The following is a 26,617-nucleotide window of genomic DNA, read 5'->3' as shown; positions in this document are numbered from 1 at the left end:
TGTTGGTCACTTTTACGAACTGTTCTCAAATGACCCATTAAGCTTGGCCATTAATTTTTAGCCCAATGACCCCGGCTAAGATGGCGGAAAAAGCGAGAAACCCGCGAGAGAGACAGCAAATTAAAATTAGAAATATTTGAGCCACAAGCAAATGAAACACTAAAATTGCGCATAACACAAAATAAATAACCAATTAAGGCGGCGACGACGGGATGTCGGAGAAAAATTCCCCCGGAAAATCCAGTGCGAAATTCATTAATTAGCCATAATGGTCGCTTCGCCGCAGGGGGGGCGTGGCCCTTAGGGGGGTGGGGCGTAACAGGGGGAGGGGGCTACGGAAATATGTCCATTGGCTATTGGCATATCAGAAACACATGTCGCTTGTCATGATGTGTGCCAAATGTGGCATGCAACATTTAACTGCAGAACAACATGGGCAGAAGCTGCGTCAAACTGGCAACAAAACAGAACCATAAACGCGGCTAATTGCCATAGGAATGCCGCCAGAAGGTCAGGCCATGTCACTGCGGAATGGCACTTGGGGGATTCTGAATCGAATACAGGCTGCCAAATTACACTCGAAAAATAATCGAACAGAATAATAAATTATTGAAAAAATATTCTTCAAAATTTTATAACCTAGTTCTTAGACTTGCATCAGTATATCCCTACTGAGGTCAGATAATAAAATATACCAATTAATAAATATAATTTTTGATACTTTTGATTATATGATATATTTTTTACATGAATATATATATATACTATTATTATGTACAGGCATTTACCACAATTTGCTTTAAAAAATGCATTCGAAATGCTTTCGATTTTCTCCCCAATTTTCGCCTCGTTTCGATTCGATTCGTTTTGTGAAGTGTAATTTGGCAGGCACATAAGTAATATAGTTTGGTATGTGACACGGATTGGCAGTTTGGAGCGGCGTATGGTGCGTAAATTGGTGAAGAGCCCAGATTAACCGTTAATGGCCCAGAGTGTTGTGGATGCCACCGATGTATTCAGATGTTGTAGCTGCCACGCTTTTTGATTTTCGGTATTTTTCGGCATTTAGTTACGCTTCCCAGCTACGTTTATTTTCAACTTGTTTGTTGGTCAGTTGGTCGAAGATATCCAATCTTCAATCGCCATTCTCCCAACTCGATTGACTCGTTTTTTTCGGGTTTTCTTCGCTCTCTGTGAGTTGGCCAAGACATAATAATGATGTTTGATGATGCGGTAACTGAGATGAGGCTCTGTGGATGCCTTGCCGCCGTTTACTCCACTGGCAATTTGCCGATGTTTATATGCCTATTTGAAGCCGTTTTTCAACTCGGCTTCATTCTCCTCCGATTCCGATTCCAATTTCAATCGCCTTCAACTTCGTACAGTTTGCCATTGGAAATGCGAGTCGAATGTATAAACATAGTTGGGCATTTGAAACCTGCCAGCCAACAAGACTGCACTTATTTCTGTGTATTTGGGACAACGGGGACCCCAGGGGCAAACATACTATATTCCGGAACGAAATGAGCTCGGGGAATGCAATTTATATGGCACTCATTAAGAAGCAATTGATATGGCCAACAGTCGAGAAATAAACAATGTTAGGTATTAGTGAAACGTGGACTAATGGCAAGATACATAAAGTTGCACACTATAAATGTTCAAGAATTACCTTTAAATAATTGTTTTGAAACTTTAGGTTACGTTAAATTAACGTCGTTCACCATAATTATATAATGAACATTAATTTAAATTTCTCATTAAACCTCTTTAACATGTAAACAGATAAAAACCTAACAAGTGAAGCTACCAATTAAATGTTGATATACAAACACAATTATTTATAGTTACAAAAATACAGAAATACTTTAGTAGAAGATAAAAAAATGTGATGAAAAAGATTTATTTAAAAAACGTTATTGCAAAAATATATTATCATTATTTTCTCACAAACTGCATAGATTTACTTGCCTTTTCACAGCCAAATTTAATCATTTCTTTTAAATTATACCGATTTAAATTTAATATGTACCCCAACCAGTATTTTTACAACATCCAATCCACACCACAGCAAGAGGGCTTCCAACACTTTATACAGAGGCGACAAAAGTTACAACATACTCGTAAATATAAAGCAAAGCCAAAGCCAACGAAAATTCAAGCTGAAGTCATGCGTATTAAATACCATGGAAAACGAAAAAAAAAAAAAACAAAAAATCAACCAAAATCAAATGCAAGGGGAGCACGACAACAACAAAAAAACAAGACCGAAATCGACGAGCACGAACTAAATTGCAGGCAATCATTTGGAAATATAAAAGCAAGGCACTAAAAAATGAAGAAAAAAGCTTAAAAATCCCAAAACAAACTAGTGTGTGCAGTCACGATTAAATGTTTATGTGTATGCATGTGGATAACTAAACGTAAACGGCTTCAGTTAGTGATTCATGTTACTAAATACAGCTATATTAGAGCCGACACATTTATCGCCATCGACGGATATCTTTCACTCGCGAAAAGGGGGTACAAAAAAATTGTGCCACTTGTGTAATTATTCCATTTGACATGATTCATTTGGAGGGGGACACACTCTTTGATTTACGGCGATCAGCCAGCCAGCCAGCAATCGAAATCAGTGCAACTAACAGTGCAACCTGTTTGAGCCAGAGCCACAGAAAACAAGTCCCCAACTGCAGCAGCCTGAAAATTGGCCTGCAAATAGCCACGGAATTCCCGCCAATTCCTCTCGTCCCTCTCAGAAACTTTTTATTTTATCTCCAGTTACACATAAAAATAAAAATTCAATTTTTTTAATCTCTTGAAATTCCAATCGAGAATTAGAAAGTTTGCTACATCGAATATCCTTAGCTTAGAAGTCTTGTTCCAGAATTTAGTTATTTTTATTTTGATTATAAGTATTTTAAGTATTTATATATATTTTTGATAAATATAAAAAAAATTGTTGTTGTAAAAACAAATTGACAATTATAAACTGTTTGCCGAGGAAATCTCATTCTAGAATTTATTCATTTTATAATTGAAGATGCAAAATGGACATTTTTAAATGATTTTATATCTTATTGTGAAAGTATTTTGTTGGGAAAGCAATATGTATTGATATTTTTATTATCAGTTAGACTTACACCCTGTTTTCTCCAGGTGTTTTCTTCCTGAACTTCCACAGCCGTCGACGGCGAACGGGACACTCAACGTTTTGGCCATTGACAACGATTAAAAACAAGTTTCCCCCACCGGCCACGCCCTCCGCCCGACCGCCGCCCCCTTTTCGGGACCATGGGCACACTTGTCCACTTGTTTGCTTAACCGTTCTCGGCCGCAGTCGCTGCCTCAGTCGACGTCGACTGCATTGCTGACCCACATACAAAAGACATTCAATCGAACTGTTTTCTTTTTCTCCCTCCCTCTCTCCACTTTTGCCCCTCTTGCCCCCAAAACTCCACCACTCCCTTTCCCGTTCGCACACACTGCTGCCATCTCTTTCTTTTGATGGCCTTGAGTGGCCAGAGTATTATGATTTTGATGGAGAGCCGGGCTCAAGTGGGTCCAAAGGAGCACTTCGAGGGGAAGCTAAGCCACTAAAATGATAACTTTATATGCTGGGAATTTAAAGTTTCTTGAGAAAATATTTAACGAAATTTGTATACTTACTTTGGCAAGTTGCCGAATATTTCATTTGTTTAAAATTTATAAGGATGTTAAAAATATTGTATAAAAATTATTTTTTTCTTAAACTTATTGAATTGAAAATAATGCGAAGTACTAAAACAACATAAAGTGTTGGCAGAAACAAATTTTTCTGATATTTTAAGATGCAATTTAAGTGTTCGAACAAAATCTTTCTAGACATCAGTTTTTTTTTATTTTCAAATTTTAATGTTTCTAATTATTTTAAGAGCATGCAGTATATAAAACATTTTATTTTCCAAAGGTATTTATTTAAAATGAGTTCTTTTAACTGTAGTTCTGGCTTTACTTTGAATTTTTTGGAATTACTAAAGAGTATTTCTGATTCATAATGACCTCTACTTAATCCGTTCATTGCTGTTATAAATAAACATTGAACTGTGCCGAAGAGCATGTGAAGGAGACAGGGATATTTGACGGTGGCAACTGGCGAGTTTTGTCGTCATCAAACCGCGAAGTGTGTGTGTGTGAGCTGGGTGTATCTCTGTGTGTGTTTGCGAGTGTCTGTGATGATTTACCGTTGTGGCCTCGTCGTCTACACACAGATACACATACACACATGTCCATTCTGCCGCTGAAACAGTGCCAAACTGCGAGGGGTTTTGGCCAAAAGTAGAAGGCTGCTTGCTGACTACGACTATCCTCCTCATCCTCATCCTAAATCCCACTCTGCTGACATTGCTGTTACTACTGTTCTTGTTGCTTTTGTTGTTCTTGTTGGCTGTGTGTGCCCATTTGAACGTTAGCTACACATAGTTGGCTTGTTAGCCAGTTGCTGAGTGTACGGTACTCTGCTCTCGCTCAGGTGCAGAAATAAGATATCTGGCGAAAAAAAAACATACATATGCATGGATCTGCGAGGAAAACCCAAACTCTTTGCAAAGGCAAGTGGAGAAATGTATCAATTTCCAGCCAGAATAAAGAGTTCATGTTGTAATGGCTTAACTTACGGAAAATGTTAACAGGTCTTTAAATTTTATTTGAGATGACCTGTTTTTAAAGCGTTCTTTTTGTACACTTTTTCTTTGTAAAGATACAGTGTAATTTTTCCTTAATGGTTTAGTCACACTCTTTCTTTAAATTAATCTTTTGGTCGCACTGATTCCATACTTTTTGTGACTACATAATATTTAAAATTTAATTAAAATTAAGTCAATAGTCACAATTCAATCACAATACTCTGCGTTTCCAAACTTTGCGTATATATTGCCTCTGCGCACTCAAACTACTCACTAATTTCACCAGAGACTCACCTTTGGCCATTAGTTCATGTAAAAAATTTTTGTTTGTTCCTCGAATTGATGATACTAGACCGTTTGGAGCCTTCAAACGACCGCAAGGGGAGGCGGATGAAGCTGCTGCATCTTTCACAAAAGAGCAAGTTGGCGAAATGAATAAAACGGGAACACGCACAAACAAAACACACACACACACACACACAGTTTGCTGTGATGTTGAATTCTCATGTGTTTGCCACGCCCACACAATACGCCGGAGGGCGTAAACAATAGGTAACAGCCAAATGAAAAAAGTATGATGTGGCTGATGATGATGTGAAGCCCGCAAGTCATTGCAGGTGAGGGATAGGATATGTGTGTACGAAAGGGGGGCGGAGTAGCCCTAGTTGCAACATAAGTATTAGCTTCATTTTTGCAGCTTTTAACTTGGCTTCGTCCCGCTCTTTCCCACTCGGCTACCCTTTTGCCTTTGCAACTTTGTTTGCTGTTTTCTTCGTCTACTGCTGCTGCTGCTGCTACTGCTACTGCAATTTTTATTTTTTTTTGTGCGCTGCCGAGCCTCAAATGAATTGAATGTGAAAAATTTAAATGCAAACAGCCGCAGTCGACGCAGCAAAAAGAAGAAACAGCCGTGGCACTTTGCGAAAAATGGGAGTAAATTATAGGTCTTATATTCGAAAACATTCAATAAAGTACTTTATTTGAATAAAATCTAAGTGTACTCAAATGTGTGTCTGGACACCCTTAATTTTTAATAAATTAAATTATATATGGTTTTGAAAAAAAAAATATATATATAAATCTAATATAAAAAAATACTTGTTTAATTTTAAATTTTTATTTAAACAACTTCCCATTGCTGTCTTTAATAGAATAATAGAAAAAGAAAATTCTGCACTTATTTTATAGAGGAAACTTTAAAAACCAATTTTTATCATTATTATTTTTTCTCAGTGAAGCCTCTGCTCGCGATTCTCGACTCTGTACCCCCCCTTTTTCCCTCTGTGATGTTTCTGCTTGCCTTGCATTACACAAGTCGACAAGCCTTACCGCTCCTCCAACTAAAATCCTCCTCCCAACACCCCCTTTGAAATCTCCCACTCAGCTCGGTCTAGCAAAGTTCATTGTACCATCTCGCTTAGTTGAAGAGCCTATGAGTCCAAAACAAACGATGCTTTTGATTGCCAACGAAGGGTGGACCCTAAAAAGGGGGAGGAGGAGGTGGTGTTTGTTAACGCCAGCAGAGATCGGGTCAAAGACTTGACTTTAGGCCTAAGTTGGAGCTTTTTGTTGGGGGCCAACGCATTGCTCTGAATTTTATGTTCCCATATTTGTTATGACTTTTTTTATCTTCGCATTATTCAGGTGAGAAATAAGTTGCTGGAGATAAAAAGGTGCTGTTTACTTTGGAGCTTTGGAGATTTAATTACAATAGTGTAACCTTTTTATCTTTTGTTTAACTCGTATTTAAATGTGTCAATTAAAACAGACCTTTTGAAAAAACAGCATTTATTGTGTTTTTAAATTTATTTCAAAAAATTATGATTTTCTTAAGATAATTGTTCAGATTAAAAATAAATATTTGAAATAGATTTTGTTGGGTGAATTAATTAATTTTGACTTCATTCATTCATTCAATGTTATTAGGAAACAGCATTTTATGTTGTCAATATTAAATCTAAAAGTATGATTTTTCTTAAGATAATCAAATCATTATCATTTATATCACTAACCACTCCCAACCCTTTCTAAACACTTTCCTTAAGCAAAAAAAACAAACCCTTCTATTTGCCAATCAAATTAGTGAAATCACTTTGAAGAAATGTTGACTGTCTGTTGACAAACGAAGATCTTTTCAAAGATCTTTTACTGCGATGCTCATTAATGAGACATTTTTCTACGCTGAATAGATTTCATTTCGTTTCACCTCGCGAATCTACTGAGTAAACATTTCAAGGCGATGCTTTAGCACCTTCACAACGATTTGCTTTTGCGAGATATTTGTGAAACTTTCTCAAAGAATTGTGAATGGCCAAAGAGTTGGCCACAAAAATAAATTAGCACTTGAAGATGTCGACAAAGTACAAAGAAGATCTACAAATTAGCAAGAGCAAGTCGCATTCGCATTCCATCCACTCAATGGTAAAGTGCGTAACATAATTATAAATTGTATATAACCAGCAACGGATTTTGCAAGGTTAAATGTGGGTATTATAAGGATTTTATTTTGCATTTAAGTTACCTTTTGCATGCGAGTGTGTGTTCCTCTTCAGACAACTGACAACTGTTGGCAAATAATTTCCCTCTGCATTTAACCCACCGTAACCCCATTAACCCACAAAACCACCCCCTTGAAACTCTATTCATTATTCTGGGCACGAATTCAACATGAGTTTGTGGCTCGGTTATCTGGGCGTCGTGCTCTAGTCCTAGATAAGGACCCTCTTTCAGGCCCACAGTCCCTTTTGGCGTATTTACTTTATTACAATGTGTGACCCCAGTGAAAACGCGACAGGATTCGTTTATGGGTCGCCAGTAGGCTATTCATAACTATTAAGGCAAGCGTTGGATTTAAAAAACTACGAGATTTAGGGAAAAAGCAAAAACTTTAATTAAATTATATGCCCTATATTAATTAAATAAAATAAATCCTTAAAAGTGCTGCAATATTTATTTACTAAGTAAATATTTACTTGAAGTGAACATTTATTTTATAATTATTTAGTAAGCATACTGTTTGTTTAAAATTATTTACAGTGGCTAAAAAATTAATAAATTAAAAGCTGAAATAAGCTTTAAAACTTAATAAATATTTATTTTGTAAATATTTATCGTAAATATATAAATATAGACTTTTTTAAAATACAATTTCATCTTACAGTTTTTAATTAAGAACGAATATTGCATACAATAACATTACACAAATAAAAGCTGAAATACATTTTAGATTTCTGATTTTCACCAATTTCACTGCGTCAATACGCAATGTACTTGTTAGTTTGCGAAAGCTCTTGCGCAACGGAATTTAAATCTGCAGTTTTTGGTCCAGGACATAAATAACGTATACGCCGCATTGGACAGCAACCTCATATTTCCCTCTCTCTTTCTCCACCGACGTCACTATCTCCCTTTTCATCCGCCCGCTGTTCTCCCATTTCCCGGCATATTCCTTCAGTCATTTATCATTTTCCACAGCGTTGACACTTTCACTTGTTTCGCACAATAAACTGGAAACCACAACAAGACAGAAACGAAACAAGGAAAATAAAAAAAGCCAAAAATGAACCATTGACAAGTCAATTTTTGTATGGGTCTCCGCCCAACTTGAAGCTCGTTATGGCCTGTCAAATTTATTAGTTTCAATATAGTTTGACAACGGGAAAATCTGTACCTAGTTTGGCCACAAAGGCATGCACATTTATCAACGATTTTGACCTCTTCTGGACTTGGTTTTGTTTTTCTGCCCATTTTCTGTACGTTTTTTATGTTTTAAATGTTGCCTCTTAGCATCGATTTTATGTTTATTGCACGCCGGCCTTGGCCAGAAATTATCATAAATTGCACTGTCATTACAGCAGCAAGGAAAAAAAATGAAGCAAAATGGTACCATAAACATGAAAATACTGTTATTCAGCGTAATTGCGGCTTACTTTGGTTCATTTTCGGTTCACGACAGTTCATCGCTGGATCAGCGCAGTTCATTTTCAGTTCACCCCAGTTCATTTCAATGTCATTCAGAGAAATTTTGCTTTCATCTTCCAGCGGCAATGGTAAAAACAAAAGTGAAGCAAAAAAAAAAAAATAAAAAAGAGAAAAAGTGAAGTGCGAGTCTGTCCATTTGCTCCGCTTTGTATTTTTCTGCTATTTTCACTGCCTTCGCATCTTCTTTTTATTATTTCGCTGTTACATTTTTGTAATCTTTTTGATGTCTTCATTGTGCGAGCGAGCTCGCCTTTTTTTTATTGGGTTATTTTTACGTTACTGATGAACTTAATTAACATTTGGCACGACTTTCAATGTCATTGGCAATGGCAATCTCACATTGCTCGGCCACACAAATGCCAGCAAATTAGTTAATTTCTTTGATCGCCAGATAAAAGAAATACTTTGCACTAATGATCAGACATAAGTGCGGCAAATGATGGGAGAGTTTCGCAGGTTGAAGAAAGTGATTTGGGACATGCAGAAACAAATTGCAGTAGCTTTTTACTCTTATCTAAATGTAAATAGGTGTGAATGATCATTAGTTTTACATGAAAAACCTAAAGAATTGAAAGATAAATCAAGATTAGTCAATTAGTAAGTAATAAATATATTTATTTTCTCAAAAGTAGCAATACAGCGAAGCTTATTAAATGAATCACAATCATTAATTCAATTTCCTTGTCTTTCAATCAATTTGTTCACTTGCTCACTTCGTTCAATTTCAACTTACATCGATTTACACTCTTACGCACTTCAGAACCAATTTGGAAACAGCTAGACAGACCGAAACATCCAACAACTCCCCCAACAAATGAACCCGAACACATTCCAAACTCTAAAATATCTACGTACATGTATGCTTTACATTTCACAAGCACTCAAGTCGAGCTGAAGCTTACGAGCCAATGCACTTAAGTTTATTTGCTTGGGGACAGGATGGCAACCGAAATGAAATAAAAGAGTTGGGATGATGGAGGGATATATATAAAATAAGGAGCCCAAAAATAGCACAAATAGGGACATAACCCATTGGGCAACATCAATTTAACAATGCTACTCATCTTGAGGGGAAAAGTATGCGCATTTGTTTACAACTCACTTGGCTGGTCACACTTGACCCAGCAGGCCACCTTCTCTAACCCAAAATGCCATATCCATCTACCATACATCTTTTTCGATCCCAGTGACACTTGAAGATACACGAGAGTCGCTTCAGTTTGAGTTGCCCCTCTCAAGAGATTTCACTCAACGGGCAGCATTATTTATTTGCTATATTCGTTGATGCCTCCTCTACAGTTTTATATTGATTAGTTGTCATTGATGCTTCATGCTTGATGCTGACCTTGGAATCGTCTGCTGAGCCAATCGATAAAATATTTGAAACTCACGTTTTAAGCACTTCCTCGAAACTATTTTGGGTACAGTGTGTAACGAAACTTTAAGTTCAATAGATATTTTACTTAATTTAAGCTTAAAACCTAAATGTCAAGATGATTCGATAAACTTTTGCACATGGTAGGATTTTTTCGATAGGCCATTATACATTTTTTTTACATAAAAATTAAATATTATTTTGAATATTGTAGAAAATTTACAAAACTTGGGAATGAGCCTTAAAAATGCGAAACGAACTGTTTGTACCTATTTCTTGATCTACCCACATAATTTCGGTTCGTCATCGAAACTGACCAGCATCACAGCCATCCGAATAAGCATCTTATTTATAAGCATTAACATCGCATACCGGATTACTTGCCATATTCAAGCTGATGTCTTCTGTATTTTTTTTCTTTGGCCCTCTGGCATTTGGTCAACTTTTTAATCGGTTTTTGCGGCTTAATTAAATATGTGTTTTTTTTCTGTCAGTTTGGGATACGTTTTACGCTTCATTGTAGATGTTATTGCCATTAGCATATATTTTTTGTTTGTTTGCAACTTGCTCAACTCTTCGACATTAAAAGTTTCTGCGATTGCTTGGCAAGTTTTTCCTCCCTTCTTTTTTTCTATATTAGAACTCGATGAGTTCCGATTGGGAAAGAAAACTTTGTCGGTTGTGTTGCACAAACAGGAAATCGAATGCCGGAATGTCGATTCGAATGCTGGTAAACATAAACAGTCTGTTATGATTATTTATCATTGCCTGATTTGTATTGTAATGTTTTGCTGCGGGTCTTTGGGAACCGCTCGGTTAGATGCTCTGTTTATTTATAGACAGATGATTATGATTGTGATATGCATAATTCGGCAAGAAACTGGTTAAATGACGGAAATCGGACATCAAACAGTGATTGGGTCTCAATGTCTAAGGCCATCGAAATGGTTGAACTATATATAGACTGAGATATGAAATTTGAACTGTATTGTCGGAGAACATTAGGTTTTTATGGTTACTGCTGGTTGTTTACTTTGCTGTTATTTATTAGATTCATTCAGGAAAGGTTTTATTTGCATATACTTTTACTTTTACATGGGCTAGATTATTTGGGTCATGTTTTAAATGGGTCTTAAATTACTTGGGGATGTTTTAACTACTTTTGTTTGGCTTTACAGAAATATAGGATATGATTGCAAACCTAATTAAATATTTAAAAATAAATATTATATTTTGTAAATGCATAACTTTCATTGTGTCTAACTTCGTAGATTGTGCTTATTATTTTAACAACTTCCATATTCATGCATTTCGACTTACGCAAAGTTTACAGACCTAAGGCATAATTCCCCAAGGGACTTAATTAGAGCAAAATACAGCATAAATATATGCATGTATTCCATTTCGGACAATGCCACACTACGAAAATAATACATCTTCTGTCACATGCATTATATCAATATAAATCATCTTCGGCTGTCCATGGACTGACAAACAAATCTCTTAATGTATACAAATCATATTTTCCAATTCTGGTGTAACCTTCGGTCTCCATCTCTCCAACCAAAAATAAACCATTTCCCTCGATCCCAATGGCATCGCCCAATTCACGTAGCAAATCACTTTACAACTGTCAGACAAACAATGCCAAAAACTGATGGCCATGCGAAGGTTGAAAAGGGACAAAACGGGCCAAAGGGGGCGTGGTAGTTGAGTTGAAAGATATCCTTCACCGAATCCTGTCCAAGCATTTGACTTTATCACGCAAATTGATTGCTTTGACCCGAAACGATTGACGAAATTTGATTGATAACTTATTAAGTTGCCCACTGTCTGTCTATCCGTATGGGCGTGGCCCGCCCCTATCTAATTTTTGCATGCTGGCAAAAGTTTTGTGTGTGTGTGTGCTTTTTATTCTATTTTGAGTCACGCATGAGTGAATGGCTAATATAGATAAATATACAAGTTGCCAGCTGGAAGACTTCCCCCAAAATTTCTTTCCTCTTTATCTGCACTTGCCCAGCAGCATGTTTTTCAGTCTGAAAAATATTAAATAAAAACAAAATAACACAGACCAAGATTTAGGTCCACGAATATATTACTTCACATAAAAATATAAAATAACAAACATTCAAGTTAGCTCGTTTTTTCTTTATAAAACCGCCCAAAGGCCAGATAAAACACCAGAGATGAGGAGCCAGAGGCCCAAGAAATTATTGGCCAGACCTGAACAACCGAAAAAAGAAGAATATAAAAAAACATCAGCATCAACAACAAAAAATGCTAATTCAAAACAAGCAGATTTTGCGGTTTATGCAAATGTCTCTCAGACCAGAAAAATACCCAAACAAGTCATAACAGCCAAAGCAACAGCCACAAAGATTCCTCTCGTTTGTATGTCTTTGTGTTGAAAGTACAAAAATAAATAAAGATTTAATGTGTCTCTGAGTAGAAGTGCAACGGCACCAAAAGTAAATTACAAAGTTACATAAAACAAGAGGTCATTTCCTAAAACTAATAAAATGTAAGTTCCATTCTTATGCATTTAATTGAAGATTATATCAGAATACTCATCATAAATCGTCTAACAATCCTTTGTTTAGGTAAGAATTTATATATATATATATATATGTATAGGCCAAAAAACAAAACAAGAAAAACCTATATGTTGCTCAGCTGCGTCAAACTGTGCAGTTCAAGGCTATTTCATCTTCGCTCCAAGTCATTTTGCTTTGGGCCAGAAAAAGTTGAAAATAGCTGGCAAGATAATGCCAAAAATGCCTTTCTTTTCAACTACGACTTGTATGTCAGCTATTTTTTTTTCTTGGTCCTCTTATGTTTGTTTAACACACTGGCATACACACGCACATAGAAAAACCAAAATGAGTTTGGCCCAAGAGCAATAATTCATTTTGACTTCCATTCTCGTCTGACTCTGATGGAAAACCTTTCTCCTCGTTCTATCGCCTCCAAATTGAATTCCAACTTAAACATCATTTGGCTATTTTGAAATGGAAACGATTTCGCATATGTGAGTTTGTGAGTGTTTGTGTTTGCTTATGTAAGCTGCCCTGCTGAGCTGCGATATTGATTACATTTTTTACAACCCAACATTGAATTTTTGTTCATTAGATTGGTTTGATTTATCCTTGGGTTTTTGCTTTTATTCAACTGTTGTTTGTTTTTTCAACATTTAATGCGTAAAACGCTTAGCATTGAAAATAATTTAAAAATGTCCATGTTTACCTCAACCGTTACCTTTTGTAAAAACTATGAAGAAAAAAAAATATTGAGCCAGGAAATATTCATGAAAATATATATTAAATAACGGCTAATGGTACAATTTAGTCAAAGCGATCATTTTCCCTTATTTTTCATCAACATTCAATGTTATATCGCAATAATCCATTAATGATATCTTTTTACATCCCTTCATAAAACATATTTTGTATACTTCCGTGACCACTTTGCAACAAACTTCTTCATTACAAATATTTGACATTTTTTTTTACTGTTGTGGACTTCAAGCACTTTGCACAAATTATTTGTCTTTGACTTTTTTATTTGTTTATCACCATTTAGCTACACAAAACTTTTCTATCGAGCTTTGTTTAGAAATGCCGGAATTTTGTCGCAAAACTTGTTCCTCCTTTTTTATTTTTTGATTTTGAGGGAAAAGGGCGAAAAACCGCAGAATGGAAATGCGGGTTTCTCAGCCGCACATGCAATAAATAATTTCCATGCACAAGTAAAGTTTTTCGCCCTTTTTTCGCCATGGCAAATCAAAAAGTTACCATTACCCACTATTAATATTAATCACGGCATATATATATTCTTTTCTTTTTAGGTGAGTCTGCAAAGTTTTAAAGCCTTGGGAATATTTGCGCAGAGATAACAGAGTGCCGCAATCGAAGTTGGTTATGGGGTAAGTGAGACGTGGAAATTGGCTCAACAATTTGGCTCAAGCTCAACACTTTCCTCGGCAAACCACCCGATTTCCCGCCCACTCCAAGTGTGACCTTCGAAGAGCGACAACAATGGCGCATCTTCTTCCCATCATGTGTCTGGGTCTCTACTTGGTTTTTTTTTTGGGTCATTTCCGCGACTTGCTTTTTGGCTTTTGCTCTTGCTTTCCACGAGATGTCGAGATCGAGAGACTTCCGTCTTAGCCTTGCACTCAGACCCCAATTTGAAGTGTTTACTGTTTACACTCGTTTTCGTTTAAATTTGCATTTTAATTTATTTGCCCGATGTCTTTGTTTTCCTCTCTGTTTGCTTCTTTCCTTTTTCTGGCCATCTGCGGTGTCCATTGCACAATTCATGGAGTTGCAGTTGACGTTATTGCCGCTTTTGCCTAAGTCGCCTGTCATCGATGCACAAAGAAAAGTTTATGATAATTTTCATAACCATTTTCAATGATTTTTTTTTATAAAAAGGGTTAAACTTGCTTTGAAAGGAAATAAAAGCGCAGTATGACCTTGCATCATGCTTTGCGTCTCTGTATAAGGTCACACTACACCAATAGCTTACACTTATATCTTTAAAGATATTTCTTTTTTTCTGTGCAATGTTTTTGTCACACTTAGTTATTTCAATAGCTTTTATCGCTGACGTTTTGCCAACTTAGTCCGTTTCTGTTTACTTTCGGCCTTTTTTCGCCTTCCGGCTTCGCCCGTTTTACTTGCAATTTATGCACTGACCTGTTTCCATTACATTTTCGCTGCTGTTGTCTCTCTTTCACATTGCCGGCTCTAATTAATTTGAGCGTTCACTTATGTGGCTTTAATGCCGAGCACTTGTTTTTACCATATTAGTAACTAAAAAACATCAATTGAAAGTTGTTTGCTGCAGTTTATTTAGTTTAACAAAAAATTCTAAAAACGTATGCTAATGTGTACTACTTTTTAAATTAATATTAAATGCTGACTTCTTTGTTTACACATTTGTATGGTTAATAAAATATATATACATTAAGTTTGCAAATGTGTTTATATACCTTGAAATTCATCATTTTAATCATAGTAATAATGTTTAAATATTCTCAATTCAATAATTCATGTTAAATATGTAAATGGCATCTGACTAATATGCTGAATAATTTAAAATTTATGTCGAAGGAAGTTCTCCATTGTAGTTAACATTTGAACAATGGTAACTGACATTTTTGCCATATTTACGGTTGCCTTTTTTCCATATTCCGGCTGATGGCCTTCGGAATTTATATGTATATTTATTCCTGTCATGTTTTGCAGCTTTTTGCTTGTTTCAATTTATGGCAAATTTATGCATTTAATCGTTAGCCTATTAAAACGAGCCCTGACAGTACATTCAAGTCATTCATTGTAAGCCCACAATCAGGAGCAGAAATAGGCTCACACCCCAAGCAGAGGACAATAAAAATTGTTTATCAATTGCTGCCACAAGCACGCTTCGAATGCTGCAATGCGATGCCAAATTTAAATGAGCCACAAAACGAAAATAAATATGTTAAAATATATTTCCATGAATTTGCACTACACGCTATAGCTGTAGGTAACTGCGTCAATTAAAATCTCCCAGTTAAAAAGTGCAATCAATGGTAATTTCAAAGTGTCGCACACAGCCATCGAAACTTGAAAATTAATGCTCTTGGCCAAAAAGTCCATTAACATAAATCGCTTACAGTCAACATATTTTATTTAATTCGCTTGTAGTATTATACGGTGATGCAATGAATATTGAAGTGAAGTGTAACTTGTGTGTTCTGAGATTAAAATATGTGGATATGAGATATGTGGATATTGCATATTGTGAATATTGCATACTGTGAATATTAATTGTTTTTACTTGGGCAAGGGATTAATGTTTTAAATATGTAAGAGGTTCGTAAAGTGTTATTGACAGGACCACTTGTAATTTATAATTAAAGTGGATTTATTAAAATAAAATCAGCTTTAGAAAATAATTTTTCAATATTGATTGCTTTGACTTTGCGACTTGGTTAATAATTGTTTCACTAATTAAAGATATAAACCATGCTGATAGCATAAATGGAATTCTTAACCACTTTAGCACCCAGTTATATATTTTTATCCGTCAAAAGCATAAGTTAAATTTTTCTGCATTGATTATACTTTTTTTTTTGCATAACACTCCATCGTCTTAAATTTTGTCAAATTATTATGTGTAACAATGAAATAAATACTGTCTTTAATTTTTGGATATATGAAATTATATCCACCCAGTGTTTTTCTTGGAGAGCACGACCTTCTGCATGTGTTCATCGGCGGTGTGGGTGGTGTGACTTCCGCCAGCATGCCGCGGAGTGCACTTGACCATGGGAACGCCTTTGGTCCAGGCACTTGTCGAATGCGGGAACTCGTCCTTGCGATAGTATCCCATGATGCCGGACTTGCGGATCTGGCCCAGTTCGTAGGTGACAATGGGACCAAGGCCAGCGGAACCCTTGGCATTCGGCAAGGATGGCACCTTTGATCGTTCCACTGTGCGCATCACACAGGTGGTGTCGCAGGCCAGACAGGCCAAGTCCTGCATGACCTTAACCCTTCCAGCGGCCGCAGCACAATCATCATTGGTCATCTCCATATACCTTTGCAATGCCTCGGCTATCATTTGCACTCTCCTCTCGATCATTTCCCTAAAGTCCTTGAGACTCAGCTCCAAGGCATCAATGCCCAAGGTCATACGCAGATTGTCGATTATCTGCAGGACATTCTTCTCATTTAAGCTTACAATATGACGCACTTCGCAGAACATCTGCTCCAATCTGGCCTTATATTCCTCGAGTTGCTCCAGCGACACTTTGGTGGCCAGCTGCTGGAAGTCCACCTTTTCGGCCAGTAAAAGTTCCACCTCTGTCTTGTCCATCTTCACCTCATCCAAGTGGGCAGCAGACTTTTTCAACACTTGTATTTGATTTACGCATTCATTAAGACGTGTCATCATACTGCTAGTTGCCTCCTTATTACTGGCCATATAGAGCTTTATTTCGCGCACTGTTTCGGACAGATCCCTCATCATATCCATGAGTCTTTGGGAGTCCTGCTTCATGAGTGCTGCTGCCAATTCATTGACTTTGTTGGTCAAACCACAGAATTGGGACTTAAGATCCAGTAACTCATTTAGCATTTTTTCGGGTGTATAACAAAGTTGCTGTTCTAGACCCAATTCCTCTTCCTCCTCGGGTTTCTCCACTTCTGTGGGTGCGGAGGACTCCTCGGCCACCTCCTCCAGGGAAAGCTCCTCCCCTTCGGCTTCAACGATTTCGCCACTGGACCAACTAACTGAAACCTCATCGCCTGTGGTTCCCATCAGCACCCTCATCTGTTTGGCTATGTCACGCAGTACTTTTACCCTATGCGGATTCGGTTTCCGATCGATCAGCATGTGGGTCACATTGTTCACCTGCTCCATGGTGATTTTTAGTTGTCCAGTGAGATTGCTTACGAACTGATTCATCTCTATGGTGGTCTGTTCCCTGTGCAATTCCATTTTGGACAAACGTCTTTCGAGACGCGTGAGATTGTTGGTCAGCGAACCATCTTGTCGTGCCTTGTCGCGAGTGGAGGATCGCGAGGACACCCTTGATGCTGGCGGACCGAGCTCCTCGATCTTGGGCTCCGGTGGCGTCTCTGTAGGTACCTTTGGGGTTTCTGCACCGGCTGAGGGTGCCACCGGTTCCTCGGGGGCAGGTGTTGGCGCTGGAGTTGGTTCATGCGTGGGCACTACTTCTGGCGTGGCTGCGACAGTTTCTACGGGAGCAGGTTCCTCGGGAGCTGGTTCCTCTGGAGCCGCAGCTTCCTCCGGAGCCGCAGCTTCCTCTGCCGCAGGAGTCGCCGGAACAGGAGCCTCTTCCGCGGGCGGAGTTGATGGGGGAGCTGCCTCCTCGGCTGCAGCCTCACTTGCCGGCTCAGCGGCTGCTCCTTCCTCAGCATCCGCACCAGCAAACAGGCGGAACTTGGAGGTGTTTCCCAAAGTCACTAAAAACAAAAATAAAAAAAAAATTGGTTATAAGAAGTGAAGTCCATAAAGATCTTAAAAAAGACATCTTATTTTATTTAGACAATCAATAATATTATTTAGATGAACAGCTAAAAAATAAATGGTCATAGAAACTAAACTATGGTTACATGAATATTAAACTAATATTAAATTAATTCGACGAAAGTATCAAAAATAAATATGGCCTTAAACTACTTTTTTTGAATCTTCGGTATAGAAATGAAATTATAAAGTATTGGGGCTATAAACTTTAATATTGAATTAATTCTTATTTTGATTTGGAGTGCTAACATAATAAATACTTAACAAGCTAGTAAAAGTAATCCGGACATATTATTTTCAAACGATGCTTAGAAAATTACTTTAAAAAGTGCAACCCTGAAACCTTGTAATATGCAAATTCTACTTTCTACTCACATAAACTGCTTTGCATGCGGACATTGGCAACCATGTAGTCCTCTTGTTCGACGACCTCATCTAGGACCTCCAATCGCTGGGCAAAACACGTGAGCAGCACATGCAAAGCGTAAAAGTTGACATGTCCCGATTCCGGGGAGCCAATGGCCACGTCAATTAGTTCCTTGTACGTAAACGTCATTTTATTGAAAGGATGTCAGTTGTTTAAAAGTGCTCGAATTTAGTGGCAGTTTCACCTGACAAATGTGGACCAATACCGAAAAATTGTTAGTAAACAAAATGTGAACCGAACCGAACGAGGTTGTCAAATTGAATAAAAAAGTATATAAAGAGTTGATGGAATAGTCAGAGCCTTTGGTTTTTGAAGTGCTTGACTAAGGAGTATAACATACTGAGAAATATGAAACTATATTGCTTTTTTAAATATATGACACTAAAATCTACTTTTAAAATTATTTTAAAATAACAGGAATTCAATTTGCTTTGTCATCGCCAATTTAAAATATAAAATGTTATGGAACCTATTAGGGTGAGCCAAAATCACTTGAATATAAAAGAAAATGTTATTAATTATGGTCGCTTAAATTGGGTTACTCAAACTCGCATTAAATCTGCAGAAACGATTAAAGTTATGCATTTTCAGGTCGGTGTGGGTAAATACGAATTGCGTTTTACTCAAGCTCAGATTCCGTGGCTGCGAAAAAATGCTTCACAGCTATTAGGGCTTAATTAATTTTTACACCATTTTGTGTTTAATATTGGTTGCCCTGGCAGTTATTATGATTGCGTTCGTTTAATGAACATCATCAACACGGTTAAGTTTAATTTTATGAAGCTGCTTGCTGTTGTTTTTCTTTTTTGCTTGCTTTTATATTTTTTCCGTTTTTTTTCTTTTTTGTTGTGAAACAACTGAGATGCAAAATGACTGGGTTTTTGTGGGTGAAGATGATGCAATTAAGACGAATCGACGAGAAGTGGGTTAGCCTTGGGCAATCAGCACGACAATGTCTTCTTAATTCGATTGAGACATTTGGCCAAAATTATTGTTTCAATTGGTGGTAAGAAAACTGCCAGATTTATGGTCCCAAAGCCAGAACATTTCGGTTGGCTTTTCGAGAGCACCCAAAACTACTACTGAATATCCCATTTGTCATGTCTGCAACGCAATCCAATCGACAGCCCTCAAATGGGTAGGTACTCGAATGTTTGTGGCCTCGTAAAATCTAATTTAAATGCAAACGCAAATGTCAAAAATTGTGGAATTAAAAATCACATACGGTTTGATTCAGTCAGACAGCCCACACATTCCAGCATCCAGTTTAACTATTCCTCGGGAGGGAGTGTAGTAACAGTAGCTAGCGGTAGACAGGGCGTATACGCAACATATTTTCAGCAAACTGTCACATCGCGTATACGCAATCAGTCGGCAGTCAGTCAACAGGATGGCACATATTGGTAAAACTTCACACGGATAGCAAAGTCTACAAACAAATAAAGAAGAAAGTAAGAAATATAAACTGGTAAAGAGACGCCAATAAGGAATACTCTTTAATAAATGTAAAAATAAATATACGTTCGATACAACTGACGGAACCATTCATTTTTATTTTGCATAAAACCTTATATATATATACAATATATTTTAAGATGCGTCTTATTAATTTAATATTTATTCAATGCACCCGTTGTGCCAGTAGAGTATCTTAAAAAAAACGAAAATCCCTGGTTATCTGCGAGATGCGTTTGAAAGGTTTTTACATCAAATGTCAACTATGTTGATTGAACTGCCTGAAAGCTGTACACCCCCCATCGAAAAACGCCCCATCAACACACATATGTATATATATTTACCCATTTGTGTGGCCATCAAAAATAACACATTTTTTACCAATGGCAAGCTAAATTTCATCAATATCAAATGCTGAGCCAAATATTGAAAAATATTAAAAAGTGTCTGGTTTTTGCTGGCATCAGATTATAAGCTTCATGCTGTCCGACAACCGGTTTAAAGTTGAGAAGTTATAAATACATTTTTTGGTAGAATAGCTCGTGGTTACTGCAAATATTTCATTACAAATTGAAATTCGTAAAGTTTCATTTATATGCCATGCCCAGGATCGTATGTTTAAAATAGCAGTATGTATACCTTTAATTTATTCAGGCGACAGAAGGGCAGCCAAAACTGCAGCTCAGGTCGCAAAAAAAAAAATAGTTGGCAAAAAAGTCCAGACAGACACAAACACATAAGCATTTTTGCAGGAAACGGAAACGGAAATATGCGCAATTTCTCAACAAGACAATGTCTGGCAGCTAAAACAAAAAGAGCTCGAACAGGAACTTCTGCTTGTCATTTTCATTTCTTCAACTTTCAACAGAAACTGCTGAAGTTTCCCCTCACTGTTTGAGTTTGCCTCAAAATGTTTCTTTGTCTTGAGCGAATTTTTAATATCAAACAGGATTTGGCAAATGGAAAGTAAGTCATAGAGAAACTTTATATAATTATGCAAGTGTCTGATAAAACCAAAGCTGGAAGTGTGTGCGAACAATTTTTGCATAATTAAAACTTGATTATGCGGTTTTTGAGCCTGGATTGTTTGGCAGAGTTCCTTTATACCTTTTTAAATGAGTTGGGAAACTAATTGGGAAGAACCAATTTTAATATTATTTTAAAGTTGTAATTAAAGAAAGATTTAGCAAGATTTATATATTTATTTAACCTTTTTTAGGTTGATTTTTTAAGCTTTAAACGGAAACTTCTTTTTAGTCTCTGAATTGGGTTTAAAGTATTAATTTTTTTTTAAGTTTTAATTATAGAAATTTTTAACAAGATATTTATTTTCTGATTAGAATCTTAAATTTTAATTTAATTTTAAAATTGTAGTTCTAAAAATATTTAAAATGATTTAAAAATTTATTTAAGTTACCAAAATAGTTGTTTTCTTTTAAACGTAAATTATAAGGACAGTTTTATGTAAATCACAGAATTCGATTTGAAATTTTATTGCCTTTTATAATTTTAGTTCTGGGTATATTTTAAACAAATTAAATATTTATTCAAGCTACCAAAATAATGGCTTTCCTTTCACTTTAATTTATCCGGAATTGTATGGACAGTCTTTTTGTGAATCACACTCAATTGTTTGCCCTTCCACTTGAGCAAATTAATTTAATTTGTCAACTGCATTTTCATAGGGTTTATGATTTTCTGCTTTTGTCAGCTGAGTTGTATTTGGCCATTCAAGCATTGTGTGCAATAAATAAATTGAACACCATATCTTGTCAATTATTGTGCAACGATGACTTCTTCGCAAAGAGATGCACAATTAGAGATGATTTGCTTGCATTTGCATTTGGCACTTGGGTCAAACGCACAATGAAGAAGTTAATTCCTCTGAGCTGGCTTTGTGATTTCTTCTTTTCCATCTTTCGTTTCAATGGGTCGCAAAGTCAAGTCAAACGCTTGACTTTCTGTTCACAGCAAGTAGCCAAAACCAAGCGCAAACTCAAAGTTGGCTGGAAATCTCAGCTTGTGGCGAACAATGGCCGGCGATAAATGGCAAAGTCGGCAATAACATTAACCGTTAGGCAGGCTCTCCCCCTTTTTCCCACCCCCCATTCTGCTTCCTCTCTTCTTCTTCTTCTTTGAGCCAAAAACGCGGCAGTTGACCCAATTCGTATGGAATCGCGTTCCCAGCCAACTCAACTCAACTCTTTCAACGCATCGGATTCGGATTGAATCGCCGAAGCAACAACAACGGCAATTCCATTTTGTCTCTGCTCCCATATTTGGAGCACACAGTGAAACGCACAGAATGCCGGGGAGACAGTACACTGAGAAAAACATACTAGGAATTATTAGAAACAGAAAAATTCATTACCAATTTGCTTATTTTTCCTAATTATATAACTCACATCTGAAGCAAATAGAACTTAAACTACTATTATTTTTCTTGATAATTGTATTGATACAATATTTTTAATATGATATAAAAAGCAATATTTTAGTCGAAGTATCACAAGCCAAGTTTTAACTTTGAAACCAATATTTATAATGTTTGATCAAGTTTTTCTCTCTGTGTAGTGTTGTGTGTTTTAAGCAGCCCATGCTGGCACTCATTCCCTCGAAAACTGTTTGTGCGGCAAGCCGCTGACGTAATTTACTTGAACATCGCCAAATGCATTTCCTATTAGAGATGGCCAAGTGCCTCTGGTAAATTCGCAGTAAGGTGCGTTCGTCGTTACGCAAAAACTTAAATGGCAAAAACTGAAAATGGGTCAGTGATGGAACGAGTTATGATGCGGTGGTTTGGTGGAAGTGGGACAGCCAACTATTATAGGCTTTGATGAATGGATGAACATATATTGACTTTACAACATAATATTTATTTTATTTTATTTATTGGGAAAATGTGTATTTTTGGAATTAATTTTATACCAATTTTGTTAAATAAAGGCTTCTAAAATAGATCGATTTTGGTTTGAAATTTATATTTTTCACACAACGCTATTTAAGAGCAAAGAGCATGCCAACTAAGTTGCCAAAAAAACGACCGCATTAAACTTGACCAAATGTTTCTGGGACCAAATGGTTTCCCGGCCAACACTGCATTTGTGTGTTTCTTTATAACCGAGTCTGTGTTTGTCTACTCCGGTTGTTGCCCTTAGCTCTTCCAATTAAAGTTCAAATATCGTTGACCATCCACCACTTTTTCCATTGAATTCTAGGGCCAAACAAATTCAGCTTTAACTTCTGCCTTTTGCTTGCCAATTTAATTAGCCATTAAAAATGAAAAAGCCGCGCGTTGAAGCGCACAGAAAAATCAACGGACACGCGTCGAATATTTTCCATAAATATTTTGTCTGTTCCGCTGGCACACATTTACCATATTTTTTATCATTAAAAAAACAAAAAAAAAAACGGAATACCCGTCTTCGCGGGTAATTTATATTTATGCCACATCGGTCGGATGGTAGCGAAATTTACGGAGATTTCTTTGTGCCTCCGCGCTCGACACTTAAATTTATTTATGCTGATATGTGAGATTCGCTTCATCATCATTTCGCCCCTCGTCGTCTGAATCTGCCACTTAACACCTTTCTGGCAGCATCTGCCCTCTTCTGCCCGTCTTGTGCCACACCCAAGCCATGTTAATAAATGTCTGCCCCTGAGCCCCCAGACTTCAGACTTTAGACTTTAGCCACCAGCCACGCATCTTCCCCATAGCATTTTCTCGGCAACCCACTGACAGATGAGTTGATCTGCGCAGCCCTAACTTCGTCTGCAGCGATATTACAAACTTTTTAAAGCTTTAAGCCGAGCGAACAATTCCCCTCCGAATTGCAAATATTTGCTTCAGGGGTGGGCGGGGCAATGAAAAAAAAAAAACAACCAAAACAAACAAACAAGCGAACAAGGTTTACAAGACTCATATCAATAATCCCATTTTGGCAGATTTTCTGGTTTTCACTTGAGCAACTGGAAAATCGGTTAAGAAAAGTAATATTTTCCCGGCAGTCAAACCAAATTAAATTTGTTTTGCACTTGTGCGGGGATGACAGAAAAATAATTGAGCGGAAAATCTTAATCACGCTTAAATTTGGGGATAATATATTTAAAAGCTACAAAAAATTCGAAACTAATTTAATGTTTATAGAAACGTATTTAATTAAGATGAAATATCACTAAAAAATATATCTAGTAAATAATGTATGACAAGATAAAAAAAAAAACAAAAATAATTGTTAATTAATGTTTATTAATTATTTGATAGTCCCCCAGATTGGTAAATAACCAACAAATGATTTTATAAAAAATAAAACGATTAGTCCATCCACAATTAGCATATTAGTTAAGGTCACTTACTCAAGCGGATATTGCTTTCAAAATATTAGTAACTAATATATTTTTGTTTAAATGGCCAAACCCTGTTTAACATACATATAGCCATATAAAGAGATGATTTCATCGTAGCCACAAAAAAATGTACGAAAACAAAAAGCGATGAAGGCGTCAATCAGCAGCCCCCACAAAAATTCATTATACAAGCATGCATCATTCTGTACATATATCCAAAAGAAGGGGGCTAATTGCTGGCAAACAATTGCCATCTTCAATTACAATTATTTACCATCACTTTGCAGAAGAGCTCAAGTGCCAATAATCTAAGAGGGAATGGGTAAAACTCGAGGGCAGGTGAACCACTTGAGTCGGAATCTGCCTACGAGCATTCATAATTTAAACTCATCTCCTTGCTTTTGCATACAACAATACAGCAACTGAAAATTTGTAATAAGCCGCTTAAGACGCGTGCTATCCCAGATTGCAGTTACAAATATAGGAATTTACATACTGTACGGAGTACGGAGTACGGAGGAGTATATGGTATTAAGGTGCAGTTGACAGGGGAATATGAAAGAAGACATCGAGTAATCCCACCTGCCTTCACCTGAATTTGTTTTCATTGCTGATGATGCTCTGCCACGATTTAAGCTTTATTTTCCATTAAATTTAAGATTTAAATTATTAAAACATACTTTATTTTATCCAGTTTTACAACCTGGAAATCCATTTTAAATATTAAAATCTATAATTAATTTTAAAATATTTGCAATTAAATTTTGTATGTACTATTAAAATTAAAAATATGTTTTTGAACAATTTTCTTTTGCTTTTAATTAAAATTTCTTTTTAAAATTCAAGTGTATTAAAAATGTATCAACTTTTTTCAGCCTTCCCAATTTTTCAACGCGATTTTCGTTTTATTGCTTACTTTTAATTATTGAGTTGTGAAACTTATAATCTGCCGCAGTTAAGCTCAGTTTTTTTCAGTTCGCTTTCAGCAATGAATATGCAAATTTGTGCAGCTTAACAGCGATAGTAGATGGTGGATGGTAGATGGGTTTGGGCCTTACTTACTCCCATAGATAGCTCACTATGCCCTATTATTATTTAAGGTCTCTGGCACTTGGCGAGGCTTTTGCATATTTTATTGTGAATTTGAGAGAGAGTGAATTCGAGCTAAATTATGGTCTGTGGGTGGTGCCTTTAGAAGGGTGCTTATCATTGCAGTTTGTTGGATGAATAATTCATGGCCCGCAGAGAAATGCAATCGCCTCCGGTTTCTCGAAAAAGGACTTGAAGAGTTTTACTTTACTTTATGATATTTTTATACTCCAGATTTCTTTCATTTTATTCCGACTTGCCCCCAGTCAGTTCAATAGAAAATTGAAAATCTCAACGAGATGTGTGTGTGTGTGAGTGTGTGAGTGTGTGAGTTCGCTATGATTCAATTTTCTCTGCAAAAAAAATAGGAAAAAGTTTCATTAAAATTCAACTGAATCAGCAAGATTGTAACATCCATACACAAAAACACACACTGACAAACATAGGTGGACCACAAAACCGCCAGCAAATCAATTGGAAGCGAACTTCACTTTTCACTCGACCCCACTGCCAAATCAAACCATTTCATGCCAAATTGAATGCAAGAATTTAATTAAGCTTCTCTTCTCTTTTTTTGCCATATTATGTTATTGAATATAGGTAGGTAGGATGATATATATATATATTTTATATCTGACTGCATGTATGAATATGATTTCAAATATGTTTGGCTTACTTTTGTATGCACAATTTATTCTTTGATTTATTGAATGGCCACTAGCTATCAATTCGCATATAGGTACAATAAATTCATTGAGTGCGGTCCTCGGTGGGATTGGCATGCGATTGATGGCGTCATAAAATCATTCGCTAGGTGTCATTGCCAGAAAGGGAAATGCATCAAAGGAATGTAAGGAAAGAGTAGTAGAAGAGAAATGATAAAGCTTATTCCCAGACTAATTTGCAGTTAAATCCACAAAGGCAAAGAGAAAATAACTAACAATTTTGTACGTGACTTACAATTTCTAAATAAATATAGTTATATAAATAAATAGCATAAAAATATAAGGAGATTGAAGATTATTTTTGCTATTATTAAAACTTATTTCTTTTCAAGTATTTTATGTTTTCTAAACTCTTTTTGCACTATTGTAATCTTATAACCACTACAGTAATCATTTTTACATATGCATTATATTTTTAAAAGTTGACTTAATGTAAATAAAAAAATTAATTATATTTAAGATGTACTGTATAGTTATTTACATAATTTTGAATTTTGCTTCAGCAACCATT

General features: G+C 36.3%; 2 protein-coding genes across 5 annotated transcripts in view; one reads left to right on the top strand and one right to left on the bottom strand.

The window, feature by feature from the left end:
• Positions 1–26,617, top strand: part of LOC108147933 — a 56,577-nt gene that overhangs the window by 13,865 nt on the left and 16,095 nt on the right. The gene's annotated exons all lie outside the window — the stretch shown is intronic.
• Positions 15,916–18,822, bottom strand: LOC108147935 (transcription activator BRG1). The gene is made up of 2 exons (XM_017274720.2): positions 18,439–18,822; positions 15,916–17,999 (listed from the first exon to the last, which is right to left on the bottom strand). Exons 1-2 carry the CDS (start codon positions 18,617–18,619, stop codon positions 16,231–16,233), a joined length of 1,950 nt encoding a protein of 649 aa, XP_017130209.1. The 5' UTR covers positions 18,620–18,822; the 3' UTR covers positions 15,916–16,230.

This window comes from Drosophila elegans, unplaced genomic scaffold (assembly GCF_018152505.1).
Source record: "Drosophila elegans isolate 14027-0461.03 unplaced genomic scaffold, ASM1815250v1 contig_814, whole genome shotgun sequence".
Lineage (NCBI taxonomy): Eukaryota > Metazoa > Arthropoda > Insecta > Diptera > Drosophilidae > Drosophila > Drosophila elegans.
This window is presented reverse-complemented; position numbering and strand designations above follow the sequence as displayed.